The 12,957-nt window shown below is 44.4% G+C and overlaps 1 protein-coding gene across 3 annotated transcripts in view; it reads left to right on the top strand.

The window, feature by feature from the left end:
• Tiam2 (TIAM Rac1 associated GEF 2) overlaps positions 1 to 12,957 on the top strand; it is a 117,955-nt gene that overhangs the window by 54,146 nt on the left and 50,852 nt on the right. For 2 of the 3 annotated variants that reach the window (XM_078018846.1, XM_078018845.1), the window contains 5 exons: positions 1,243 to 1,404; positions 2,959 to 3,063; positions 3,297 to 3,375; positions 3,696 to 3,788; positions 4,300 to 4,563. In XM_078018846.1, the coding sequence (XP_077874972.1) occupies positions 1,243 to 1,404; positions 2,959 to 3,063; positions 3,297 to 3,375; positions 3,696 to 3,788; positions 4,300 to 4,563 (703 nt within the window). The remainder of the gene's footprint in view (positions 1 to 1,242; positions 1,405 to 2,958; positions 3,064 to 3,296; positions 3,376 to 3,695; positions 3,789 to 4,299; positions 4,564 to 12,957) is intronic. The other variant, XM_078018847.1, reaches the window with a different exon arrangement.

Below are 12,957 nucleotides of genomic sequence, written 5' to 3'. Positions count from 1 at the left end.
CTGGCATCCTTGGCTCCAGGCATCTGCTCCTTTGTCTCTTTTCCTTCATGTTGGCACACGAGGGGACAATCATTCTGGCTGTGATCATCCTTCCAGGAAAATGTGATGAAAGTGATGGATTCGTGACAGATCCAAAAGTGTCATTTCAGAGTTGATCACCACATTTTCAAAAAGACGACTTGGAAAGATGGATTCTTCCCTGGCTCTGCCCAAACCTGTTCTTTTGAATTTCTTTATTGTTTTTATTCTAGTATTTAAATCCTATGGAGGGGAATCTTTTGCTTTGTATTTAAAAGATTAATGGAATTAAATGTAAAATCACCCATCCATGGTAATTTTGAGGTATGATCCATGTGAAAACATTGACTCAACATGTGACGTTTTCTGGTATATCAGACATTTTCACATATATGACTTCCTTTGTTCACAGAAGTGTGTATTGTTAGTGAACAAACTCAAGTAATTATAATAATCCCCTTTGACAGAATAGGAGCTGAGGCTTAGCCACTTAATTGACTTGCCCCGGGCAGCTCTTTGCTGCCTAAGTGATAAGTCTGTTACTTTTGATCACAATGAAAATACAAGAACCTAGCCTGAGAAAAACATTTCTGAATTGCTTAATAAGTGTTAACAATTCTTTAGTTAAACCATAGAACACATTAGCATGAAATTATCCAATGACGGTGACGGTGAAATTAGGAAAGTAAGCCATTTGGAAGAGCCTCCTAAAGATGGTATTTGGGGGTGATTTTCAGAGTGCCTACTCAGAAAACAGCTGAAAAGGCAACTAGAAACTCGAGGAAACTTGTGCTTGGATTAAGTGAAGTGCCCTTCAGCCTCAGGATGCGGGCAGAGAGCAGAGGTCGTGGATGAGGTTTGAGGAGGATCGTAGTGTAGATGCAAGTTTCACAGTGGACCTTCTCTAACATAGGTCTTGAGCAGGCAGACTGCACACCAGGTAGCCCTGAATGGGTTTCGGTGTTCTGTCTTGATCTGCGTGGAGAAAGGTAGAGTGGAAAGAACAGGAGTCTGCCGATCTTGCGCCCTTGCTGGGCCTCAGTCTCACCCACGTGGACCAGGGGGAAACGGGCTGTGCTACCCAGAGGTTGTGAGAAGCTGCTACAGGAGGAGTGTGGAAGGGCTTATGAGAACCACTTCATAAATCAAGGGGACAGTTTTTCAGGAGTTTCCTTCATTTGAGTGTCTAACCTGTGTGCGCTTTCTTCCCGTATCTCAAAACAGGTGGATGAACTTCTGCATCTATATGGGTCAGCAGCAGATGGTGCTCCCCGCAACACCACGTGGGAAATCCAGGCTTACATTCACTTTCAGGACAATCAAGGAGTCACTGTAACCATCAAGCCAGAACACAGAGTGGAAGACATTTTGACCTTGGCATGCAAGGTAATGAATGGGTTTTACTGCACAAATATACTTATGAATAGAATTAATTGCCACACTCCTGTCTCTTTTAATTTGGTGTAGTGTAAAAGGCTTCTACAGAGGGAGCCTGTTGGCGTACTAGTTGATATATTTATTTGCCTTCTTTGATCCCTTCAGCAGATCGAGTTATTCACCTCCATGAAGAACCTGAGTGTTCTATCTAAATTCTAAATACCTTTACACCTAGGATGATGCTCATGTGTATTGCCACTTCAGTTACCTGGAGATGGTACTCTGTATGAAGGTGGTATAAATGTGAAGTGCTTTGATATTATCTTAAATCCTTTTACCTGGTTTCTCCAGACAAAATAAGTAACATGATACCATTCACAGTTGCTTCATGGAGATTGGCTCAAGATGATGTTTTATTCATTATTCAAACTAGACTTTATTCCGAGTCTGAAAAGGAAGTACATGGTAATGTTAAAGACAGCCTGCAGCCAGATGAAATCCATTCACGAAGGAAGCTCAGAAGCTTTCAGACCACCAGGTGGCACAGTAGAGCTTAAATATGGAAGTTAAATATTGAGAGTGTGTAATGTGTGTAATGGAGAAAAAAGGCTACATGTAGAGTTGGTGACTCTGTACCACATGCAGGCAATAGATAAGGCTGATGGTTGCTTTTAGTACTCTCCTGTCATTTTGACTTGAGGCTTTAGGATTCTATATGTTTACATATGTACCCTGCAGCCTCAGAACCGTATGTGCCTTTTGTTCCAGTATGAGAGGTTTTTAATGCAGAAAAACAACAATGGTATTCATAGGCCTGAGTAAACTTCTCAGTGTTGAAAATGTATAGGGTGGGAGAAAGAATGTGTATTTGTACATTTTTTTCTTTTAAGAAATTATGTGGTGGGAAATTCCCAATTTTGAGATCTGTAGAACCTGAGATTACTCATATCTACTTTAGTTATGGGAAGCCACTTAAAGTTACATTCAACCAATATATAAAGAGACAGTGTTTGTTGTAATGGTAAGTATATTCTACCATCAGATTTGTTTTACCTTAATTTTATCATTAAATGCATCCCTTGCATTTAATGATAAAATCATTTAGAGAAAATCTTTCCTAGAAATGATTATTTGTCTATTCTTTCTTACATAAAATTTGAGCTCTTTTATAGTTTTAAACTCAGCAAATTATATAGTCTTTGTGTGTGTGTGTGTGTGTGTGTGTGTGTGTGTGTGTACGTACGCGCGATAGGGATCGAACCCAGGAGCACTTAACCACTAAGCCATGTCCCCAGTTCTTTTTTTTTTTTTAAATTTTGAAACAGGGTCTTGCTAAATTGCTGAGAGTCTCTCTAAGTTGCTGTTGCTGGCTTTGAATTTGCAATCCTCCTCCCTCACCTCCCAGACTGTTAGGATTATAGGCATGTGCCACTATGCCTGGTTTATAGTCTTTTTTTTTTTTTAAAGAGATTTCTACTTTGATTTTAATGGGCCTGCTGAACAATGATAAATTTGAAAAGAACATTTAAAATCTGATTCCTGTCTTCTTTTTTTTTTCCCTAGATGAGGCACTTGGAACCCAGTCACTATGGCCTTCAACTTCGAAAATTAGTTGATGAGAGCTTTGAGTGCTACATTCCTGCCCTGGGTGAATACATGCAAGAACAGGTGAGTGCATTAACTTTAGGAAAGGGAATCGGAATCATATCAAATCATTTTGGGTTTGAAAAATGTAATTTTGAGGGAAAATGGCTTAAATTTCGCACATGGTTTGGAAATGTCCCTCATCTAAAGTGTAGTTTGTTGATAGCTTTCTTGTTTTGTTATGTAAAAAAAAGTAAAAAAAAATCCAAGATACCATTATATCAAACCTCTGATTTTGTTGTTTCTGCGGTTTTCAGGTTTATGATGAAATAGAAGTCTTTCCACTAAACATTTATGATGTGCAGCTCACGAAGACGGGGAGTGTGTCTGACTTTGGTAAGTGCAGGGAGCTCTGTGCTTTGCTGGTCCCCACCCCCCATCTTTGGACCTTGTTGTTTTATGTTCACGTTTTCAGAGAATGACAGTAGATTCTGAACTTCCTTTCTCTTTTTTACATTACTATTTACATTAGTAGAATAAAATATGTCAATATTTGGGAACAAGGCCTGAGTAATGAAAGGAATGAGTATGAACATTGATGAGTAGCCACAGTAATAACACTGAATTTACCAGGAGGCAAGTGTTCAAGGAAATATTGTCAGTGGGTTGGGGAAGTGGAGGGGTGAGGTGAATTTAACTTTTCTTTTCATTCCCAGGGTTTGCAGTCACAGCCCAGGTGGATGAGCACCAGCATCTCAGCCGGATATTTATCAGTGACGTTCTCCCTGATGGCTTGGCATACGGGGGAGGTCCGTGTGGCACCATGTCTGTTCTCTCTAACTCTCAAACTGTAGAAATGTGGTCTACTTTGTGCAATTTTTTGTTTTGTCAAAAAATGGTTTCTCCTGCAATTTTAAAGAAAATAAACTTAAGAGTTTAATTGAAAATGCATGTGTATATAGACACAGAAAGCTTGTGTGCATGTGCATGTACATTTTAAAAGACAGAGCATGCGTCCACGTGTACAGACGAAGGGAGAGAGTATGAGAGGCAGGCCAGACACAGATAAAGCAAACTCCATTTCCCAGGGCATTTGCCCTCAGAACATTCATCAATCAGTGGCTCTGCAAATTGTGTCATGTCAGAACTCTTCCCTGTAGTGCTGTGGCTCTGAGTGGCTGCTAGCTACTGTAAGATGTGGTTTTTTCTCTGAGGAAAGCAACAGGCAAAACCATCCCTCAGAGTACACGGTTTGAGTCTGCAGCCTTCAAGATATTTCAATAACCTGTTTTCTTCTTGTTTCCCTATGCTGCTGCTCAGGATTGAGAAAGGGCAATGAAATCATGACCTTAAATGGGGAAGCTGTGTCTGATCTTGACCTCAAGCAGATGGAGGCCCTGTTTTCTGAGAAGAGCGTTGGACTCACTTTGATTGCCCGGCCTCTGGACACAAAAGCAACCCTGTGTACTTCCTGGTCGGACAGTGACCTGTTCTCCAGGGACCAGAAGGGTCTGCTGCCCTCTCCCAACCAGTCCCAACTGCTGGAGGAATTCCTGGACAACTTTAAAAAGAATATAGCAAATGGTAAGTCTGCGTCCGCTTCCTTCTTACTGGCTGGTATTTTTCCTCAGGCTGATACATTGTTGCAAACTCAGATGATACAAACTTTTCAAAGAATCCTTCCTGAGAGAAGAACACAGATGCCAACTGGAATAGATTGTAGCAAGAGTCCATGCATTTTTGTAGTTATGGTGCTTTCCTGAAAATAGAAAGTAATTTTTTATACCTTTATTTTATTTATTTTACTAATGTGGTGCTGAGCATCAAACCCAGTGCCTCACCTGTGCTAGGCAAGTGCTCTACCACTAAACCACTACCTCAGACCCCAAATTAATAATTTTTGCACAGAATATTCTTTAAAATTGCAGACTCTTTAAACTCACCCACGGTATTTAGTACCACAGTTGCCTGTCATGGAAGGCAGGTGAAGGCCTGCATAAAAGCTGAGGTTGAGGGCTTTTCCTTACTCTTTGGGGTCTAGAGCAGGCCCCTGTTGAGCACTATACTGGCTCTTGTAGCAGCCAAAGTGGTTCTTTTCTTGTCAGATGCTTTCTCAGTAAGCAGGAAACTTTCAACATAGGTTGTGAATTTCAAAACTTTGTGAAGGCCTAAAACTGAAAAATTTGATGCCAGTGTATTTTTCTCAAGGTAAGATTTCCATCTGAGGAAATCATCCCAAAGCTTAAATTTCTGAAGTTACTGCTCATGCATATGGCCTATGCTGCAATTTAATGGATTAGAGGCTCCAACTATTTGGGAACATGAGAGGCAGCACTCTGTGTCCCTGAGGTCAAGCTTCAGAGGAGCCCAAGACAGGGTCCTCATGCTGGGAACACAATACTTAACTAAAATGACAATGCATTTCAATCGAAGCCTTCGCATGATTACCAAAAATAAATGAAAAACCCCAAAGAAAAGCTGTTAGGATGGATGTAATTATAAAGCAAGTTTATTAGGTCACTTTTGGAATTAAAAAATTCAGATTGTAAGATTTGTGATTCAATAAGATACCTAATGCTTTCTCCTCCTCTCTTTTGGTTTTCTTCCCATTTAAAATGCTATTAAATTGACTATTGGGATATAAAAGGGAGCATCATAAAACAAAAAGTTATGATGGAACTCATTAATTACGTGCCATATTAGGCCATCACTCAACCTGCTGGCTGCTGTCACAAGCCTGAGTGTTCCACATAATCTGTGCGTGTGTCGCTTTGCTGGATTCATTACTCTGGAGGGATGTGTGCATTTCCTGTGTTATACTTCTGTGCATTTTATCACAATAAGGAATCACTGAAGAGTCTATTATACTTTTGATACTTTCATAAGTGAATTCCTATAGAAAGCAGCAAAAGGGTCGAATTTACCTTTTTTTTTTTTTTTTTTTTAATAGAATGAAGCAGGTGAGGTAGGCTTGCCTACCACTTTCTGCAATGAAACAGGATGGAAAGGTGGTCCTGGGTGTGTCAGACGGCTCTAGTCCTCATCCTAAGAGCCTCTCTGGTGGTCTGGTCTTTGATAACTTTCCCGAGGAGCTGTGAGCACAGGTCACTTGGCTAGCCAGCCGCAGTGGGGCTTGTCCACAGCTGGCCTTACCGCTGGTGCCCATCTATGGGGCTGCAGCGCCCACATGTGCAGATTTCTTCCCTGGACGGGGCTTCCCACCAGCCAGGGAGAGCCACTAGCCCCTTCCTTCCTGGTTTCCTGGTGGGACTGTGTTCCTTGGAGGGTGACAGCATCCCAGGCAGTGTGCCATCCCTTCTGCCCTAGGTGGTGGTGTTTGTCCCCTTTCCTGAGCTCCAGGTGACTGTTCCATAGTAATGTGCTTGTGTTGGAAGGAAAACAGCCACAGGGGCCAGTTCTCCACACACTTTGCAAACATGATTATTTTTCTTTCTTTTTGGGATAGTTACGTCACTTGGGAAGGAAGTTAACGGCCTGTGAATGAACACTTCAGAAGGAAACCTATTCATTCTGAAGGTAGCTGGGTGGATGTAAAATAGGGGGTGGGCAGGTAAGAAATTGAAAGAGAAAAGAAAGAGCAAACTTCTCATTTGTACATAACATCTCTGCGTTAAAAGAAGCCTGCGTTCGTGGCATTTCTGAGAGGGGCCGTGAGGACAAATGTGCAGGCCCAGTGAGAGTGGGGCTTGAGTCTGGTTTGGGGGGCCTGGTGGCGGGTGCTACCCCTCTTCCTCCTCCCTTGCAGAGGCTCCATGCTGTTCTTCGAGTGGCCCCTGGGGGGCGCCCCGGTGCACACAGAGATGCCTCACACTGTTCATGGGCTTCTGCCAGTTTCTCTCTGCTGCTCTGGGGACCACCTGCCACATAAACACCTATAACCACCCCTTGTCTGAAACCCTGATTCTCCCGCTTCCCTCGCCTTTGCAGCCTAACATTTTATTGAAACTTACTTTGATTTGCTTTTGCAGTGAAGCAGAAAACGGTAATCCTGTTTTCTTTCTTTAAAAAAAAAAATTAAATTGTCACAGATAAAGACTTAAATGCCTTTGAAAACCAGTTATTAACACAATTCTGGTTTATGCTTAGCAGTGGTCATTTCTAGACGGTGTCTGGGTACTTGGGAAGAGGGAAGGACAGCTCTGCTTCCTTGCCTAGAAAGGCCAGTTCTCTGTCTGTCAAGGACTCCCTGAAAGAGAAGACCTGTTTTATAAGAATATCAGAAGATGGAGGAGGAAGAAAGCACTAACTGGGTGTTGGGTCATATTTGGAATATTTACTGACCTCCTCCCTATTGGGTGTTTGAATGTGTGAGGTCCTGGGGAAAAGCTACATGGAGCGTAGGGCTTTTGGTCTATTTTGGGTTTTGGTCAGATATCCAGACATTTATGTTGGTTAACCTTAGTCTCTTGATTAGGTTTGAGTAAAGGGGGGAAAAATTATCTGTCTCTATCTGTGTCTAAAAGAAGTGTTAGTCACAGTGACATGAGAGTCAGGGAAGTGGCTGTGGGTTGCTGTTTAGGCTCTGTGTTTTTTTGTTTTTTTTTTTAAAGAAAAGATGGGTTCTACTGGTATCGAAGGCTGCTTGATCTGTGTGTATAACATTCAGGGAAATGGGTCTCAAACTCCACAGTGAGTGAGACTTGCTTGATGGGTCCTGCTATGAGAGCGCCTCCTTCAGGTGATTTGGAGCAGCGCAGGCTCCGCTTTTAGCCAACCAGGGTGGCCCCCCAATGGCCACACCTGGTCAGTGTGTGCACTCACGCTGCCTCATGGCCAGTAGTCTACAGGAGGCAAGCCTGGACCTAAGCAGCCCCTCTCTTTGAGTTCTTAAAAATTGAAGGAGATTATAGCAAAAGGTGACTGTTGTGCTCAGGTGCCTCAAACTGCTACCACTGTCCTCTGTAGTGGTCAGAAAGCAGCAAGTTGGACTGGTTAACTCGCCTTACTTGCTGCTCAGCCCTTGCTCAGGAGACTGTTCTATTCAGTAGGAGAGTCCACCAAGAAGCAGAGGATTCCCAGTCACCAGCTTCCCTTCCTGACGTCCTCACTGACCAGATTCTGAGAACTGTGTTCCACAGGAAGTTCCTTTGCCCCCTAAGAAGTGAAGGGCTCTTTGATTTTTGCCTTTAATTCCTGTTCTGATATTCGTAGGAAGAGGGAATGTCCATGAGCTGTATCTGACTTGAGCTGAAATACCATCTGTAAAGACTTTTTATAGGGAGAACTAATTTCACCACTGGAATTCCTCCGAGGGAATTTTAGTTATTTTAGTGCCAACCAGGCCACCATTGATGGGACCCGGTGTTCCAGGCCTGTTTATGCTGGATTCCTGTTCATGAGCTTTTATGAGTTGGGCATGAAAATCCCTTTTCTAGTGTTTGCCATCCTCTGAACAATTCCAGCAGCTTTCAGGGAAGTCTCATTGGACACAGAAGAGTTCCTGCACAAGGTCCTTATGTCAACACTGGGCTCGTGGCTTGGACGCATGCTCTCGATGCCTTGGTGTCGCGTGGGGGTGTGTTTAACGGGAGATGAAATGGGAAAGGCCAGTGCAGACCCAGCGAATGTGTCCCCAGGGGTGAAGGTTCCTCTCGAGCCCCAGGCTCCCTTTGAACCTCTCTCTCTTTGAGAAGAAGCCACTTAGACGTGAGTTTGCTCTCCTGGGTGCCTTGCTCCTGGGGATGTGTGTGTCCACGGTACAGCTTTTCACCAGGGGAAGGTCTTACAGAGCTGGCTGTGATGGGGCCAGGCCACTCATTTCCTGTTTGTGAGAGTGAGGGCATTTTGTTTGGGATGACTAATAGCATTTAGCTTGGAGAACACACTGTTTGTGTGTAAAACCGCTATTACTGAGTCTGTCTGGCTGACACCCTCGACTCCAAAATATAAAAACATATTAGTGTTCCTAAAGAAGGGAGATGCATTTTTATTTTTTAAAAAGCTGATTGGGAAATATCGGTTTTGTCAGGACTTGGAACTTTGGTCTCAGATTAAGTAGTTCCTTAGAAACATTCTGAAAGGAGGTTTCAGTGCTGTGCATCACCAGAATGGAGTATGTGGCTTTCTGTTAGCTATGGAGAGAACAAAGATCTTGGGGACACATTCCCTTGCTGAATTTTGTTTGGGAGTCTGATTCCCTTTTTCTCACTCTTGCCATTCACTTATTTGACCTTGGTATGTAAGGATGAATTCACTGTATAATCTCAAGAAACTTGCAGTTGAGTGGAAATACTTGTGAATAATAAAATACATTAAAAATCAAAACTTTTACGGTGAAGAGAACAGGGGTCGGAGGTGGGATTTGACCTTGGCATGTGAAGATGAATGAGAGGGCGGAGGAGTGCGCAGTTGAGGACTGGACTCGCAGCATGAGCGCCCAAGAGAGATTTCTAGAGGGGATGGCATTTGATCTGGGCACTGCTGACGCACAGGTTCTGCGCCCAGAGGAGGCACGGGAGTCTCCCACGGAGCCGGTGGCCTGCACAGAGGTGGCAGGCAGAGCTCCTGGGGAAAGGCGGGTCAGACTGCTGGGCAGCTTGTGGGATTTACAGGAGATTGTGGCGCCATCTGGAAAACCCCACCACCTTCCCTGTGTCTGGTGGAGTTCAGAGGACTCGTCTGGTCCTTTGATGACCTCTGGAGTGTGGTTTGAAAACCCACACCAGCCTATCAGCTCTGTTTTCTCACACTATGGCTTCCTTCCTGCGGGTCTTATTGTTTTTAATGATTGGAAGTCCCCTGAAAACTAATAAAAATGATTTGGGGAAAAGAGTGAATGACTGTAAGTTCCCTGTAAAGCCCAAGCACGTGTCAGCATTGGGAAGCCATAGATACTGATGGTCAGTCCTCACGGGTCACCTCTAGGGATACAGCAGACACAATAATGTCCTGTGGCCTGCGCTGGGATGGCTGGTAGTGAGGCGATACCTCTCAGTAAGGAGGGTGGGGCAGTGCTGTGGCCAGGGCAGAAGCTGCCCAGAGTTTGCCAGCATTTTTAGTAAAAGCCAGCTTTGTGTTCTTTCTCTGACCATTAAGTGCAAATACACCATTTAGGTGAAAAGCTAAGGGACCTTCCTTGGAAGGGCAGTGTGTGGAGCATTCGAAGCGTGCCACTTTTAGAGAGATCTGAGCCTTCTTGACGCCCTGCCTCGTCTCCTGTGCACACAGAGTGAGCCAGACCTCTGTGGCGTGTAGCTCTCTGAGTCCAGGCTGGCTGAATCCTCATAGCCTGTTGCATAAGGAAAAGAAAAAGCAGCCCCTCTATTCCTGTGGACGTTCAAGCTCTGGCTGCCAAATGATGCTCATCTGTATTTCCACCTCGGATCCTCTTCTTTTGTATTGGGCTAAAAAAAGGATTATATTCCTGACTCTGTTCCTCCCTATGAAGGAATTAAACCATCCAGAATGACCACATCCTGGTATCTCCTTTTTAGCTCACTCTATTAGAGATAACTGTTTGATTGACAGCATCCTCTGTTTTTTTTTTGGATTGGTAATACACGTGCATGGTATGAAATCCCAGCAGTGTAGAAGGCTGAACAGCCACACCAAGTGCCCTGGGATTGGGTAGCGCAATGGTTAAAAGCATGGACATTAACCAGACATCCTGGGTTCAAGTCCTGGCTCAGGCTCTTCTGCTTCCTGGATGTGTGGCTTCGGGCAAGTCACGTGACCCCTCTGTGCAGAGTTACAGCAACTGTAAAGTGGTCTGGGATTTTTGTGGGGTTAGTGAGGAAACAGGAGGAAAACACTAGGTTGCTGGCACATGGCTACAGTATGTGTGTTAAAGAAAATGGATTAATTCCTCCTGCTTTGTTCTCAGCCCCCGAGGTTCTCCTTCAGGGCAGTCGTTGTTCTTGGTGTCTTTCTCATTCTGGTCTGGGGAAGCTTGAAGTTGGGGGGAATGGTGGGGTGTTTTTCTGCTTTGTTTTTATAGCACTACCTTAGTATGTGACTGTGGTAGGCAGAACGAGGGCCTCCTTCAAAGTGCCCAGACCCTAATCCTCAGAACAGCAAATGTGGCAGCAGGGAGTTACGTGGCAAAAGGAGCTTTGTGGATGGGAGGAAGTGACGGGCCCGAGAAGAGGTATTACTCTGGGTTATCTGGGTGGCGCAGAGTCCACCCAGGGTCATAGGAGGGAGCAGGAAGGCCAGAGCCAGAGCTGTGCCCTGTGGTCAGTGTGACCGGACCACAAGCCACGCCCTGCAGGCGGCCTCTGGAAGTTGGCACTTGAAAGGAGAGAAACAGTTTCCCTGCGTGGATCCAGGCGCCCAGAGGGAACCCAGCCCCACTGGTCTTGGCCTTCCGACCTCCAGAACTGTAAGGTAACCCGTTTGTGGTTGTGTCGAGGGCTGTGTTGGATGGCAGAGATGCAAAAATGGAGAAAACACAGCCCTACCTTCAGGTGCTGGGCTGCAGGTGACGTGGGCACCGACACCCACTGTGGCGACCACCTGGTTTCAACAAACTTGGTGTGCTCCTTCTGGATCCTTTACTGCTAGGGATTATTGAGGACCCCAAAGAGCCCCAGTTACATAGCTGTTTATTGTATTAGAAATTTAAACTGAGAAGAATCTCAAAAATACTTCTTAGTTTTAAACTTGCAATGAACCCATTTCATGAAATGTTTTTTCAAACCAAAAAAAAAAAAAAAAAAAAAAAGTTGTGAGAAGAGTAGTTTTGTTCTACAGTTTTGCAAACCTCTTGATCATGTATCTTCCCGGAGGACCACTGGACTCTCAATTGGTTTCCTCGTGCCATTTGTTGCCATGCAGTGTTCTGGTGGCACTGTTTGAAGATGGTCCAGTCTCGCCCAGACGTACGCACTCAGGAAGGAGTATTTTAATAGCCCTTTCTGATAATTGTGGAGACTGTTTTTCATATTACACCAAAACTGAAGAAGTTGTCCTTCAAAGTTAGTTGCAGCGTGGCATCTGAGAAGGTGTTAGTGGACTTTTCTTCGTGGTCACGAACATCCAGTAGGTCATCTTGCAGTTGGAATGGATCTTTTACTCATACATTATTTTATAGCAGGTATTGTTTATTTGAAAAACATGGGCTCACTGAGTTATGTGGCTCTCAAGTATGGATGTCTTATTACTCTGTATTAAAAAATTCTCATCAAATCTCATTGGAAAAGTCTTTGAATATTGGGGAGCTGTCACACTCATAGTGGCAGATACAAAGTTGCCAAGAATCTAATTTTTGCCTGAAAGTTTGTATTATATCTGCGAATACTGTCAGTTGTTTTCTTAGGAGGCTCACTCTGTTCATTTTAAAGGAAATATTCTCAATTAATTGTGTTTTAAAAAAATTTTTTAGTTGTTGATAGACCTTTATTTTATTTATTTATATGCAGAGCTGAGAACCGAACCCAGTGACTCACACACGCAGGCAAGTCCACTACCACTGAGCCCCAGCCCCAGCCCCCAATTAGTTGTATTTTTAAGTACAAATGCCGTTTCACGAGTTCAGTCTGAAACTCAGTTGTCTAAGTGCTTTTCCTCACAACCACCCACGTCCCTCCCTTGGCCTGTGGCAGAGAGCTGTGTGCACTTCTCGGCTGCCTTCTAAGGGTCGAGGTGTAGAAAGCTTCTTAATTCGTGCAGCTTCACTGGGGAAATTCCATTCTGAAGTGAAAGTGGAATACTTCTCAGACTGAGCACGTGGCGGTGAAGAACGCCGTGACGCCTAGGACAGACGGAAGTCGTTGCCACTTCTGAGGGAGGGTCTCCTTTATGTTGGACTCTGAAGCATGAAGGGGTAGAGGAGGAGGCTGAGGAAGTGGGGAGGGAGCTGGGAGCCTGGCTGTGGGGAAGAGCGTGAGACTGTAGGACTAGAGTCTGGTGCCAACGGGAAGGGGAAGGGCAGCCCGATGGGCGGCCAGGGCTAGGAAGTCGGGCAGAGAAGCCGGGTGAGATTCTCAGGGCTGGTCACGTTTGTATGTAAGCAAGACA

Source organism: Ictidomys tridecemlineatus, chromosome 8, assembly GCF_052094955.1.
Source record: "Ictidomys tridecemlineatus isolate mIctTri1 chromosome 8, mIctTri1.hap1, whole genome shotgun sequence".
Classification (NCBI taxonomy): Eukaryota; Metazoa; Chordata; class Mammalia; order Rodentia; family Sciuridae; genus Ictidomys; species Ictidomys tridecemlineatus.
This window is presented reverse-complemented; position numbering and strand designations above follow the sequence as displayed.